Source organism: Vombatus ursinus, unplaced genomic scaffold (genome assembly GCF_900497805.2).
Source record: "Vombatus ursinus unplaced genomic scaffold, bare-nosed wombat genome assembly UNPS02014812.1, whole genome shotgun sequence".
Lineage (NCBI taxonomy): Eukaryota > Metazoa > Chordata > Mammalia > Diprotodontia > Vombatidae > Vombatus > Vombatus ursinus.
In genome coordinates, this window is record NW_020954590.1 from 14,263,947 (window position 1) to 14,278,862 (window position 14,916).

The window sequence follows — 14,916 nt, forward strand, 5'->3', positions numbered from 1 at the left end:
TAACAATCTATTTTAATTTTTTAAAAATTATGTTGATAGTGATGTAATATGTTTTCCTCTGGTGTTAGCTTTTCAGAACAGAGTGTGAACGTCCTGAACAGAGGGTCAAAGTTGATGGCAGACCTTTGAATGATAACAGAACTTAAAATAATGTGTTCTAAGAACTGCATATTTTCCCACTGTATGTTAGGGACATTTTAATGCCTCTTTCTTTTTTTTTTTTAAAAGAATGTCTCATACGTGTCCTATAAAATTTTGTTAGCAATATAATGATAGCATCTGTAGTAAGAAAACAAATGACTAATTAAAAAACAATGTGGTCACAACTGTCTAGACAGTGGGTGAAGATGTTAATTTTGTCCCTTTAGAAAACAATTACAAAGCCTTTCATTTATTTAAATGATTAAAGATTACTCTAATTCCAATATTTTGAATAGCAAATTATGAACACAACCCAGAAGAATCCTTGGATGTGGCTCATTCTTATGTAGTATATGTTCATGTGTATGCTAGAGACTTATAGACAGTAACACAAAGAATACCTATTATAGTTTTGAGTTATAATAAATGATTCAACCGTATTTTAAGAAAAATATATTATTTTTTGCTTTGTTGTAGATGATAACAGGTTTTTTGTTTCTTTTAACATTTCAAAAAGTAAAATAATTTGTTACATTTAAAACACATAGGTCTTTTGGTCTATGACTTATTTAGCATTCTGTTTATAGATTATAGGGAAATATCATTAGCATATCATTCAGTTGATTACTAATTACGTACATTTACAAATTCAAAGGTTATTATAAAAGAGTCCTACTTGCTAGGTAAGATAATTGAAGGTCCCAGGAGTGTTGAGAACCTATGTTAGCTTTTGAAAATTAAATTAACACTGATGAGGAGAAAAAAAAGAAAAAATGGAGAAAAAACATGTATCAGGGTAACATTTACTCATACAGTAGAAATTGTTATTTTTTCATTTTCCTTAGGGAAAGCTGTGATATTATTCCATCTATGAAAATAGCTCTAATGATCTTTTCAGTTTCTGCTTCCTACTCAGTTTGAACCTGCTGTACTGGAGAACCCAAGATCAAAGAGTGATTTATTTTTGTGTATAAACAGGAGTTACTGAAACGGACTCCAAGGAAACACAGTGACTATGCAGTCCTCATGGAAGCCCTCCAGGCCATGAAAGCTGTTTGTTCCAACATAAACGAGGCCAAGAGACAGATGGAAAAATTAGAAGTCTTGGAGGAATGGCAGTCTCATATTGAAGGCTGGGAGGTACAGTCATGATTCATATATAAGACTTGGATACTGAGGCCTACTGGCAAGTTTAAAAGAAGTACAGTATATTATACTTCATGGAGTACATTGAAATTTGGTGGCACTGCTACTTTTAGTTTAATAAATGTTTCTTGTCTCCTGCACAAACTACTATCCTATGTAGATATGGGGGAAGGGACTGGTGGAAAAGAAGTGATGGAAATACCTGACATGGTTTCTTCTATTAAAGAGTTTACATTACTACTTAAGAACATATGGTATGTATGCAAAAAAAAAGGAACCTTCAAGATAAATGATATTCATGTTCCTAAGCAATGTCATTGGGTTGCAGTTTCATCTGAAGGTGTCCTAGGTCTTTTTTAATTGTCTTTATACTTTTCTTGGTGGCCTCAGTGTGGTCCCCGCCTAATTGTGACCGTGGCTTATATCAGAATTTGTGTTGGGGTCTTCAGAAATTTCATGATCCCTAATCCTAGTTCTAACCCTTAACCCTATAGTTTCTTTATGTAAGAAATGATCATATATTTTCTGTCTCCTGCCTAAACTCTGTGTATATATAGGAATCCATGATAGGAATGGGGTGAGGAGAAGGAAAACAAGTTTAACATCTTTCTAGGAGTTTTTGCTTTGAGACTTTCTAAATTAGATGATCTAGGGTCTAGTTCACAGAAGAAGAATTAGAGAACCTAGTTGCCCACATAACCACCGAGGACCCCAGTTTCCTGATCTGCAAAATGAAGAGATTGGACTAAATGACCCCAACTTCAACATCCTATGATTCTCTGACTTGTTTAAAGGGTTTTCTTTTAAAGTTTAGTACAAAATTTAGTAGTTAATGTCTTTTAGATGTTTACAGTTATAATTACTGGAAGTCACAGTTGTCTAATAGGATAAAGATAGTCTCCATTTGGTTTAACCTTGCAAGGAAGGTTATCTAAAATCTTACCTTTAATTGCTTTTATTTACAACCAGCACAGAGTTTGAAATTGTACAATACTTGCTTTTCAGTAAATAAGTCACATTCAGTGTAAAATACTTGGTGAAAAAGATTTTAAATGTGTTTCCAGCTAAGTGGTATATTGTAGTTGCATTTTTCTAAAAGCATTGATTTTCCATGCAGTTTTTCATAGTTATCTGTAAATTACCCACAAGTGATAGCTTTCCACTTAGTTATGAGATTAATGTCCACACAAGTGCAACCTGAGGGATTTGTAGAGAACCACTAATGAAGATCGTAGATTTAGTGGTGGAAGGAAGCTTGTAGATTATTTAGTCCATCCCCGTCATTTTACTGTCGAAGAAATTGTTACTGAGAGAAGTTAAATTCCCTGCCCAAGGTTACCTGAGGAGCAAAGTGGGAGAGTCAGGATTTGAACCCTAGCCCTTTAACTTCATATCCACCATGCTTTCTACTAAGTCATGCTTCTTTTAGCCATCTCTGCCCTTTTAAACTCTTTTTTTTTAAGGGAATCTGATTTATCTCCTCCATCTGTGCTTTTCTGTTGCAAGTACCAGTAGTGGCTTCATATTTCAGCATTGGCTAGGCCATGCCAATTAAAATAATTGTGTGTTTCACAGTTGATTCTTGAGAATAATTCTTTTCCTCATAAGATCTTGCCCTGCTGGGATGATAAAACCGGGATGTTTGCCTTTACAGCATTGTTTTGACTTAAATTGTAATAAAATTTTGATTTGTTTCAAATTGTAGAATTTGTCAGTCTGCCAAGACTTTTACTAAAACAACAAAAAACCCCAACATTTTGAATATTTTAGAGAACTAAAACCTTTTAAGTATTTTTCTGTTATGACAAAAGTTGTGTCCTTTAAAGAACCCTTATCTTCCAAAATTTAGCTCTCCTACAAAAATGAAGGTTTCCTTAAAAGAAAGGAGAATAATATGCTTTCTATGATATACAATGCTGTCTTAAGTGCAGAGAAAGTGTGGAGAAGAATAATAACTTCTGTTTAGATAGAGCTTTATGGTTAGAAAGTACTTTACCACTATACTGTCTCATTTGCTCTTCAGAAAAAAATCATTGAAATAAATGACTAAAGTATTGTAAGCCTCATTTTACAGAAGAGGGTTTTGAAATTCAGAGAAGTTAACAGTGAACTGGTCAGTCACACAGCTAGTAAATGACAGAAATTGGAAATGACCTATGTCTTCTGACTCAAATACCAGTACTCATTCTATGACACTTTATTATATAACCCATAAAGTTTAGAGGAAACTTCAAACTTAGGGTTATGGGTTCAAGGTCACCATTATCATGCTATCTTTGTATATAATGAAGGAAGAGACTCTGGTTTCTATGTTTAATCCATATTGGTCCATTGACCACTGGCAAATTCAAAATGGACTAATTTTACTTTAATGATTTTAGTTACAAGGAACTTCAGAATCTTCACTCTTAAAATGAAGAGATTGCACTGCATGGCCCCAGGTCCCTTCTAGCCCATGATCTATGTTCATATAATTCTTTTCTTTCATCCTCTCCTGTTTTGTTATTTTGTCTATGTTCAATATTTCTTCTTTATTTTCATCATGGAGCCTACATTTGATGGAAGAGCTCCTACTTATATACTTTCAACATGCCTCAGTAGAAAGGATACTTGATTTGGAATCAGAGGTCAGTGGCAATGCAGGATTCAAACACAGTTCTTCTGATTCTAGATTTGATGCTCTTTCTGCTACACAATGGCTTCCTCTTCTTCTCTGTCTCTCTATATCATTTAAGCTCAAATTTGTGGCCATCTGAAGAAATGTTTAAAAAAAATGTGTCAAGATCCTAGGCGCTCCCTTGAGTTCAGAAGGATGTTTGAATTTGCTACTGGTCTTGTCTAATGCTGCTATTAGAGGTGTTAAGGGGAAACGTACTTATTGTTTTCAACATAGACTTTTACTTTCTTTTATCTTCACTGAATTCTCCCCACTTTATAATAATAAAAACAGACATTTATGTAAAACTTCATATGCATGGTATCACTTGTTTCTTACAATATCCCTGCCAAATAGTTGATGCAGATATTATTATCCTCATTTTATTGGCAAGGAAAGATTCAGAGATTTTAAAAGACTTACTCATGGTTTCACCACTATTATGTATTAGAGGGAGCATTCAAACCCAGGTCTCTCCTGATTCTAGGTCCAGCATTCGTTACCATATGTTAAGTTGCATCACAGTGAGCCAGGCCCTCCCAACAATTATAATAGTATTTATATTTATATAACACCTTACCATATAGTCAGTTAATCAGCAAACATTTAAGTGCCTTCTTTGTCCTAAGTATTATACCAGTATTCACGTTAGGCACTAGGGATTCAAGGGGAAAAATGAAATATTCCCTACTCTTTTACATTTTTATCAGGGGAAATCTTAAATACACATATCTACTTTGTACATATACTAAATATATATATAATAAGTACATAGTAATATCTTTTGGGAAGAGGGTGGTGGTGATATGGGATACTAGCAGATGGATGGCCCAAGACCATAATTATATACTCTCTTAGGTCACCTGCCAACAAACTTGACCACTTTTATATAGTAAACACTTAATAAATGATTAATCTATCTATATATCTATAGGAGATGGCATTTGAGACAAACTTTTAGAAGCTAAGGACTCTGACAGCAAAAGGAGAGGAGAGCACCTATTCTAGACATGAGGGATAGCCTATTCAAAGACATTGAGATAGGAGATAAAAATTTGTGGGAAAGAAACAGCAAGTAGAGTTTGGGTGGGAGTAATTTGTAAACAGACTGGAAATGTAAGCAGGACCAAGATTGTGAAGAACTTTAAATAACTTTAAATCTGGACCTGTACAACAGCTCTGTGAGGCAGTTAGTGTGATTATTAAGGTAAGAAGAAGCAGCTAGGTTGCACTGAGCCTGGAGTCAGTAAGACCTGCATTCAAATCCAGCCTCGGACACTTACTACCTGTGTGACCTTGGACAAGTTTATTGCATTGATATTCATTAAGGAAATTTGTCTATATATTTATTTCTCTGTTTTTGCTTTTCATGGTTTAGGTATCTGAGCCAATTTGTGTCATAAAAGAAGTTTTGTAGGACCCCTTTATCTGTACTTTCCAATAGTTGAAATAATTTTGGGATTAATTGTTCATTAAATGTTTGGTAGAATTCACTTGGAAATCCTTCTGGTTCTGGGTATTTTTCTTAGGGAGCTCATGTATGGCTTTTTCAATTTTTTTTCTAAGACATGGTTATTTAAATATTCAATTTCCTCTTTTGTTTATCTGGGTAGGTTTTTTTTTTGGTAAGTATTCGTTAATTTCGCTTAGATTGTAAAGTAAGTTTTACTGCTATATGATTGGGCAAAATATCACCTCATAATTGTTATAATTCATCTTTGTTGGTGGTTAATTCACCCTTTTCACATTTGATGCTGGTAATTTGGTTATTATCTTATTTACTTTTTGAAAAAATCAAATTAACCTATGGTTTACTTATTGTATTAGCTAGTGGTGTTTAATTGGGAATTTTAAATTTGTCCTTTTTCTATTTTTTTTTTACTCTCATGCCCAATTCATTGATCTGCCCTTTCTTTTATTGCTGTATACATTTAGAGAAACATTTTCCCCCTAAGCACTGTTTTGGCTGCATTCCACAAATTTTGATATGTTATCTCATTGTTGTCCTCTTTAATGAAGTTGATTATTTCTATGATTTCTTCTTTGACCCAGTTACTCATTCTTTAGGAGTAGATTATTTAGTTTCCAATTAATTTATAATCTATGCTTCCACAGTCCCCTTTTTTTAAAATGTAATTTTTATTACATTTTGGTCTGAAAAGGATACATTTAATATTTCTGATTTTCTGATTGCATCTTGAGGTTTTTATGCTCTAGGACATGGTAAATTTTTTTGAAGGTTGCATTTACAGCTGAGAAAAAAGGTAAGCTCCTTTTTATTTCCATTCAGTTTTCTCCAGAGGTCTATTATAGCTAACTTTTCTAAAATCCTATTCATCTCCTTGACTTCTTTATTATTTATTTTATGGTTAGATTTATATAACTCTGAGTGGGGAAAGTTGAGCTCCCCCACTAGCATAGTTTTACTGTCCATTTCCTTCTGTAATTTATTTCACTTTTCCTTTAAGAGTTTGGATGCTATACCATTTGGTGCATATACTCTTAGTATTCATATTACTTCATTGTCTATAGTGCCTTTTACCAAGCAGTATTTTCCCTTTTATTATTTTTATTTAGTTTTGCTTTTGCTTTGTCTGAGATCATAATTGCTACCCCTGTCTTTCTTGTATCAGTTGATACATGATTGATTCTTCTCCAGACTTTTATTTTAACTCTGTGTGTGTCTCTTTGTTTCAAGTGTGTTTCTTGTAAAGAGCATATTGCTGGAGTCTGGTTTTTAATCTGTTCTTCTCTCCACTTCTGTTTTATGGGTTAGTTCATCACATTCACATTCACAGTTACGATTACTAAGTGTGCATTTCTCTCCATCCTATTTTCTTCTTTTTATCACTCTCTCTTTTTTTATTCTGTCACTTCTCTAAAGTCTGTTTTGCTTCTGACTATTGCCTCTTTTTTATCTGCTCTCCTTTTCATTACCTCTCTTTATCTTATCTCATTCCCCTCCTACTTCCCAGTTGCGTAAGATAGATTTCTATTATCATTTGGTATAATTATATATATATATATATATATGTATACATGTATATACATATGTACATTTGTATATGTATACACATGTGTATGTACATACTTACACATGTGTATATGTGTATGTGTGACACACACACACACACACACATATATATACACACACACACACATACCCTTTTTTAACCAATTTAGATGTGATTAAGGTTCAAGTGTTGCCTGTCTCCCCCCCCCATTTTCCTCTTCATTATAAAAGTTCTTCCTTGTGAACTTCTTTTTTATGAGATAATTTCTCCCATTCTTCTCCTCCCTTACCCCCTTCTCTCAGGGCATCCCTCTTTCTTGTCTATTTTTTAATGTCATCTCAACAAAATTGACTCACTTCTGCATCCTCTACGTAGAATCTTGCTAATTGTCATAATAATGATAAAGCTCTTAGAAGATACTTGCATCATCTTCCCATATGGAAATGTAAACAATTTAACCTTATTTTTTTCATGTTTACCTTTTTATGCTTCTCTTTAGTCTTATATTTGAAAGTCAAATTTCCTATTCAGCTCTGGCTTACTCTGGATTACACTCAGCTTTGTTGGATAGGTTACTGTTGGTTGTAATTTCAGCTCTTTTGCTTTCTGCAATATCATATTCCAAGTCTTCTGCTCCTTTGCTGTGGTAGCTGCTAAAACTGGTGTGATCCTTACTGTGCCTCCATGGTATTTGAATGTTTTTCTTTCTGGCTGCCTGAAGTATTTTCTCGTTGACATAAGAGTGCTGGAACTTGGTTATAATATTCCTGGAAATTTTCATTTTGAGATCTCTTTTAGGTGGTGATTAGTTAATTTTTTCAATTTTTGTTTTACCCTCTAGTTCTAGGATATTGGAGCAGTTTTCCTTTCAGGTAGTTCAATAATTCTAAGATTATCTCTCTTCAATTTATTTTCCAGGACAGTTTTATTTTTCCTGATGAGTCAATTCACATTTTCTTCTATTTTTTTTTTGTTTTATTGTTTCTTGATGTCTCATGGAGTCATTAACTTCCACTTGCCAAATTCTAAGTTTTAAAGAATTATTTTTTTTCAGTGAGGTTTTGTAACTTTTTTCTTTTGCACTTGGCCAATTCTGATTTTTAAGAGTTATTTTTATCAGTGAATTTTTGTACTTTTTTCTGTTTGACTAATTCTAATTTTTAAAGTGTTATTTTCCTTAGCATTATGTGACTTGTTAATTATCTTTTCATAATTTTCTTCATTTGATCTCGTTTCTATACTTAATTTTTTCTCTACCACTCTTATTTAATTTGAAAAAATCATTTTTTAAGCTCTCAGGAATTCTCTTTGGCCTTGTTTCCAATTTACTTTTTTTTTTCCCTTTGAGGTTTTGCTTATAGCTGTTTTGACTTAATTGTCTCCTTTTGAGTTTGTGTCTTGATCTTCCTTGTCAACACAGTAGATTTTTATGGCTAGTTTCTTTTTTTGTTGTTTCCTCATTTTTCTAGCCTATTTCTTCATTTTTAATTTTATGTTAAACTTGGGCTCTGTTCCCAGCAGAAGTGGGGAGGTGTACTGTCTCAAGATTTAGCTTTTTTCATACTGCTGTTTACAGAACTAGTTCTGGGGGTTTGGAAATTTTCATTTCTTCTAAGTTGGTGTGATCTAGAGGGAGATGTGGTCACTGCTGTCCTTGTCTGCACTCTCATCCTTATCCAGTATTTGCCCCTGATCTCTTGGGATTACAATTAACACAGGAGCTCCTTAGGAGCCCTGCTCTTTTGAGTCCAGAAACAATATGGTTCCTCAATGTTCTTGAACCCTTGTGACCTAAGGCAATACTGCTCCCTGCTACTCCTGCTACCTCTTAACCATAAGTGCTCCTTTCCACCTTTGAACTATAACATAGAAGTAGGTATAGGCCAAGAGTGGGGAACCCACAGCCTCAAGGCCATGTGTGGCCCTCTAGGTCCTCAAGTGTGGCCCTTAAACTGAATCCAAACTTCACAGAACAAATCCCCTTAATAAAAGCATTTATTCTCTAATACTTAGATTCAGTCAAAGGGCCACACTTGAGGGCCTAGAAGGCCACATGTGGCCTTGAGGCTGCAGATTCTCCACTCCTGGTGTAGGCAATGAATTTGTCCAACGGTGTCTGGCCTTGGGTTCAGTGCTAGTATTAGGGTCCTTTGTAATCTTTTTCTGACCAATCGCCAGGTCCCCTTACTGTCTCTGGCTTAAGAACCCCAGAAGCTTCTGCTGCTTCTGTTGCTATCACCTACCTAGTCCCACCACTGGTATTTCATCCATTCTGGCTCTGACTGAGCCTTGACTCCTGTCTCAGGAGTCCTGATGTTCTAAGTTGTCTTAGGCTTGAAGAATGCCTCACTGTGATCTTTTGTTGACTCTTCCACATCAAAATTTGATTTATTTTCAGGTTTGGAGTTGAATTTTGGGAGAGCTTCCCTAAGTGCTTCCTCTACTCTGCCATCTTGGTTCTGACCCTGGAAGCCTAAGTTGGCTTAGAATTTTATGTATGGTTTTTGATATTATTTCTGTATTGTCTTCAGTAATTACTGCATTTTAAACTTTTAAAATCTCTTGTACAATTTTCATGTATTACTTACTGCAGCATGTAATTTAAACTTTTAAAACCAACTTTTGTTTTGGGGGGTACATATAAATTCATGAGTTCTTTTATACTTGTTTTTCTCTTTTTAAAAATTTTCTTCACCTCTCTACTTTCTTAATTCCAAATTTATTATTCATTTTTTCAGAGCTTCTGATACTTTAGGCAAGTCACGCTCCCTTATTTGTCCTCAGTTTCTTCATTTGTAAAATAAAGGGAATGCCGTAGTTGGTCTTTGAGGTCTCTTGCAGCTTGTGATTATGATCCCTCTAATTTGTTTCACTTATTGAGATACATATTTTTTTAAATGAAAGCTCTTTTATATCTAACAAAGTCCTTCTGCACTCCATCTCCTAAAGAGCCACGCTATATAGCAGAGAATTTTTATTCAGTTTTGATTATTTTGATAATTTCTACTTTTATTCTTACAGTAATTGTACTGTTTTTCTTGGTACACTTTGTATCATTTTATAAAAGTCTTTGTATTTTTCTCTGTATTCATATTCATCCTTTCTTATGCTACTGTAATAATCTGTATCATAGTTTGTTTAGTCATCTTCCAATCAATTGGTATGTACTTGGTTTTCAGTTCTTTACTGATATGCAAAAGCTTCTTTAATTTTTTTTTGTACATGTGGTATCTTTCATGGTCTTTAACTTCCTTGGGGTATATTCTTAGCAGTGGGACCTTTGGATCAAGGGGTATGGACATTTAAATTACTTTTTTAGTATACTTTTAAATCACTTTCCTGCGTGGTTACAACATTCAGAGCTCTACCACTAGTTTATTAGTGTGTTTGTCTTTCTAGAGCCCCTCCAGCATTTGTTATTTATATCTTTTTAATTCCTTGATGAATATCCTTTCTCTCACATGAATGTCTTTCTCTGCTATGACTTTTTTTTTAACTTCAGATAGACTGCATGTGTCCCATTCCATGTGAACCGAGGTACTAGTCCATCTTGATCCAGGTCTAGTCTGTTTTATCTGTTATAACTCCAACTTGATCATACTTAATTTTAAAAAATGTTATAGTTCTTCTTATTTTTTTTTGCCAGAATTTTAGTTAAAGATTTTACTACCTTGGAGAGAGTGTCTGTCATGCACCAAGTTGTTTTTTCTCTTGCTAATCATATTTCTTCCTTGAGAGTTATGACTTTCATCCTAGCATTTTTTATTGTTCATTTATCTTTTTATCCATTCTACTGTTTCTTACCATTGTTACATTATCCCTGGGGTATCTACATAGTTTATTGTCTTGTCTTCTGTTTAAATTTAGGGTTTTTGGTTCACTTTGCTTTAAAGTATAATTTTTATTCACTGTTTTTTTTTAAGAATCTGTGAGCACTTTTCTGTCTGTGTAAGAGGTTGATTTGCTTGATAAATGTATTTATGCCTAATATTTCTCAGCCTTTTTAAATCTTTCAGCCTTTTCTATTCAGTTACCAGCAGCTTGGAGGCTAGATAGATAGATTTAGATAGGAAGATATGTGGCATAGTGGAAAGGGCATTGGGCATGAAGTCAGGAAGATCTGAGTTCATATCCTTCCTCAGATATTTAATAGCTATATATACTTCAGAAAGTCACCTAACCTTTCTGAGCCTCAGATTCCTCACTATAAAAGAGATTTAATAATAGCTCCTACCTCACAGGGCTATTGAAGGAGTCATATATAAAATGCTTTATAAACATGGTTCTGATATGAAGCCTGGGCTACTGGAAGGGACTTTAGAGGTCACAGGGTCTAATCCTTTAATTTTATACATGAGAGAACTGAAACCTAGACAGGTGAATTGATTGTTTAAGGTCTCATAAGTAGTAGGAGGTAGAGCCAAGACACCCACTGAATCATTTGACTAAAAATTCTGTGTTTTTCCAGTGTACAATGATGTATCGATGTTTTTGTTATGGCAGATTGTTGCTTCTATTTCCTCTCATGAATTAAGCTAAGGCCACTTAGCTAAAAAACTCTCTTACACTGTTCTCTCTGATGACATTAGCTCCTCTTATTCCCACTACTTTTTCTGGGTCCCCTTCATACTGGAGCACCCCTTTTGCTATGATTTAGATTTCAACTCTGTCTGGCAGAGCTCATGCATCTAATAAGAAAGCGCCAAATGGAGGATTCTCTTTTAATCATTCCCTTCATAATATCAGGCCCACTTATCTTTATTGGAGACATATCTTTTATAAAATGCCCCTTCTGAGAAGCATCTCATTTTTTCAGGTACATGGAAAGAAGTGGTCCATAGAGGAAGTAGTCCATGAGAGGGACTAGTCTGTAATTTTTTTTTTCAGAGAGAGTGACAAATGTTGCACCAACTCCGATATTCTTCCTAATTGTGAGTGTCCCTTGCCCAGGGAAATGATCTCTACTAGTCCGGAAGATTGAAAAAAGCATCCTAAATGTTCTGCATTTTACTACCTTTCAATAGTTTAGGGAGATTATTCAAGTCAACCTAGGCTTTCAGTTCCTAGTACTATTTATTTGCTCTGCTATGAGTAGGGGTTGTGTCTTCAACATCTCCTAAAGTACATATGTCCTGAGATCTGCCTACAATTTACTTAAAGTGGGTGGAGAATTGAAACAAACATTTATTAAGTTCTTTTTTTTTTTTTAGGCAATTAGGGTTAAGTGACTTGCCCAGGGTCACACAGCTAGTACATGTCAAGTGTTTGGTCTGAGGCCGGATTTGAACTCAGGTCCTCCTGACTTCAGGGCCGGTGCTCTATCCACTGTGCCACCTAGCTGCCCCTATTAAGTTCTGGTATGTACAAACTAGGTACTAGGGATGAGTTCAAGGACAAAAATGTGGGCTCCAGCTCCTTATAAGTGTTCTACCAGGAAATAGAGGATACATACAATCATATAAATACAACTTAACATTCAGAGCTCAGAACCCTCCCCTCAACCTAAGTAGGACCATCTTTGGATTTGAATTTTGAATAGTATATGTTCTTGTATGTCCACTTGGTTTTGTGAACCTTAGATTACAAACTCTTAAAGAGCAGAGACTATACTTGTTATTTATCCTTGTGCCAAGCCCAAAACAGTGCCATATTGCAGAAAGGCACTTGATAGATTCCTTAGATGAAGCTACTCTTAATATCCATCTTATAGGAACAGGTGGGCATATGAAATTGAATTTTAGTCCTCATTTACGTACTGCTGATGTTAGAACTTTCCCTCAGAGACTATTCCTAAATTATTCTGTACATGACTTGTTTATATAGAGTTGTTTGCATATTATTACCCTCATTAGATTGAAAACTCCTTGAGAAAGCAGAGACCGACTTCTGCCTTACTTTGTGCCCCCAAGATTTAGCAGAGTGCCAGGATTATATTAGGCACTTAATAAATGCTGATTGACTATTTGCTTTTATGCATTTAATTTTTGTTACTTTCTAAATACATTCCTAGTTACATAACTTAGTTTATTATTAGAGTCTCATTTTAATGTTCTTGTAGGGCAATGGTTCAGTAGTGATTCAAGATGGACTTGTGTTAACTGCTGACTCATCAGACACATCTATTTGTCTATACATCTATCTATCTATCTGTCTATCTATCCATCTTTCTATCTATCTCTTTCTCCATACACATATTTATATATGTGTGTGTATTATATGCTATATTATTTATGTGTGTATATATATCAGAACTTCCTCCCTTTCTGATCATTTTATGTCAGTTCTCCAGTATAAATCATTATTGACAATACGCCTCAGCTCATTCATGCCCTTTTTGGGGTCTTTTTGTTGTCCTCTGGGTCATGTGCAGTTTTGATTATTTCTGAGACTGTGGTGTTCCATAATTCACAACCATATGGTGTCACAGGAGAATATTTGTTTTTTAAAGATGGGGTTTTGTGTAGAGGAGTAGCTTGGGAGAATTGAAAGCACTGCACAGTTTCTCTGATGTTATCTAGTCTGACCTCCAACTCTATTTAATTCTAGTCCTAGCTAGTTGTCTATGTTACAGTGTCTCTCTAGGATCTGGGTATAGATAGATCAATAGAACATTTAAGTGCTTACTTTGGGTCAGGCCTGGTGTTAAGCACTATGGATGCAAATCCAACCAAGGATGACAATTATGGCCCATAAGGAGCTTACATTTTAATGCAGGGGAAAAGAAATAAAGGGGAATTAGAAAGTGGGAGACAGAGAAAGTCTGCTATGACAAAGGCTGTGCTTTGTGAAGTGAGGTGAAGGCCTGATTTTGGGCAAGGTAAGGTTCAGGCTCAAGAGGCAGAGCCCAGGGTGGTAGAGTTCAAGGCTCCTATCCTAGGAGTTTTAGATGAGGGCAGGACAAGAGTCAGCATGATTGGGAGCTGGTATCACAGAATTGAGGTGGAGCCTTGGATTTGGGCAAGATAAGATGAAAGCTTCCCTATTGGAGGATGATGGCCACTAAGGGCAATGTAATTTGGAACTGGTGAGCAGGGATGGACTCAGCTATCTGGCTCTGCCTGTTCATTTTTTTTTTATCCATAGAAACACTTATACTAGCTATAATAAGGAAAAAAAAATCATTGCTATTTTGGTATACAAACTGATTAGTACCATTTTGCATTTCCTGTGCCTTATCAATCTCTGTTGTTCTAGTTGCCATGGTTTAAAAGGATGAAGACAGAATATCCTACCATTGTGTGATTTATAATCTTATCAGGGAGAGATAAGGGTATACAAATGACATAGAAACAAATTACAAAGCAACGGAGCTATAATAAGATAATTGTAGTAGGAACTATAGAATTATTGATGAGTTCCCATTCCATATTGAACCAAATGAAACCACCTTATTCTGGCACTCTAGGCCTTTCACTATATTCTATTCAAGTTTGTCACCCATCACTTAACCTCTTTATGTCTCAAATTTTTGAAGCTGGAGAAAGAGGGAGTTAGACTGAATGACTTCTAAGTTCTCTTCAAGCTCTAATCTATGATCCTATAACCTCTCTGACCTTCCTATCCTGTTAGCCAATAGACATTGATTGGCTGCTACTTGCCAGACACTGTGCTAGGTTTGGGAATACATAGAAAGCTGACAGTCTCTGCCCTCTAGGAGCTTACAATCTAATGGGAGAGACAACTTGCAAAAAACTATGTGAAAACAAGCCATATACAGGAAATAATCAACAGAGGCAAGGCACTATAGTTGAGAGGGATTGGAAAAGGTTTCCTATAGAAAGTGGAATTTTTTTTCTTTTCTTTTTTTTTTTTTTTGGCTAGGCAATTGGGGTTAAGTGACTTGCCCAGAGTCACACAGCTAGTGTTATGTCTCTGAGACCAGATTTGAACTCAGGTCCTCCTGAATCCAGGGCCAGTGCTCTATCCACTGTGCCACCTACCTGTCCCTAATAAGTGGAA

At 35.1% G+C, this 14,916-nt stretch overlaps 1 protein-coding gene across 1 annotated transcript in view; it reads left to right on the forward strand.

Annotated features, from left to right (window-relative positions):
• LOC114054096 (phosphatidylinositol 3,4,5-trisphosphate-dependent Rac exchanger 2 protein) overlaps window positions 1-14,916 on the forward strand; it is a 385,890-nt gene that overhangs the window by 108,818 nt on the left and 262,156 nt on the right. The window contains exon 7 of the mRNA XM_027877210.1: window positions 1,120-1,281. Coding sequence (XP_027733011.1) covers window positions 1,120-1,281 — 162 coding nt within the window. The remainder of the gene's footprint in view (window positions 1-1,119; window positions 1,282-14,916) is intronic.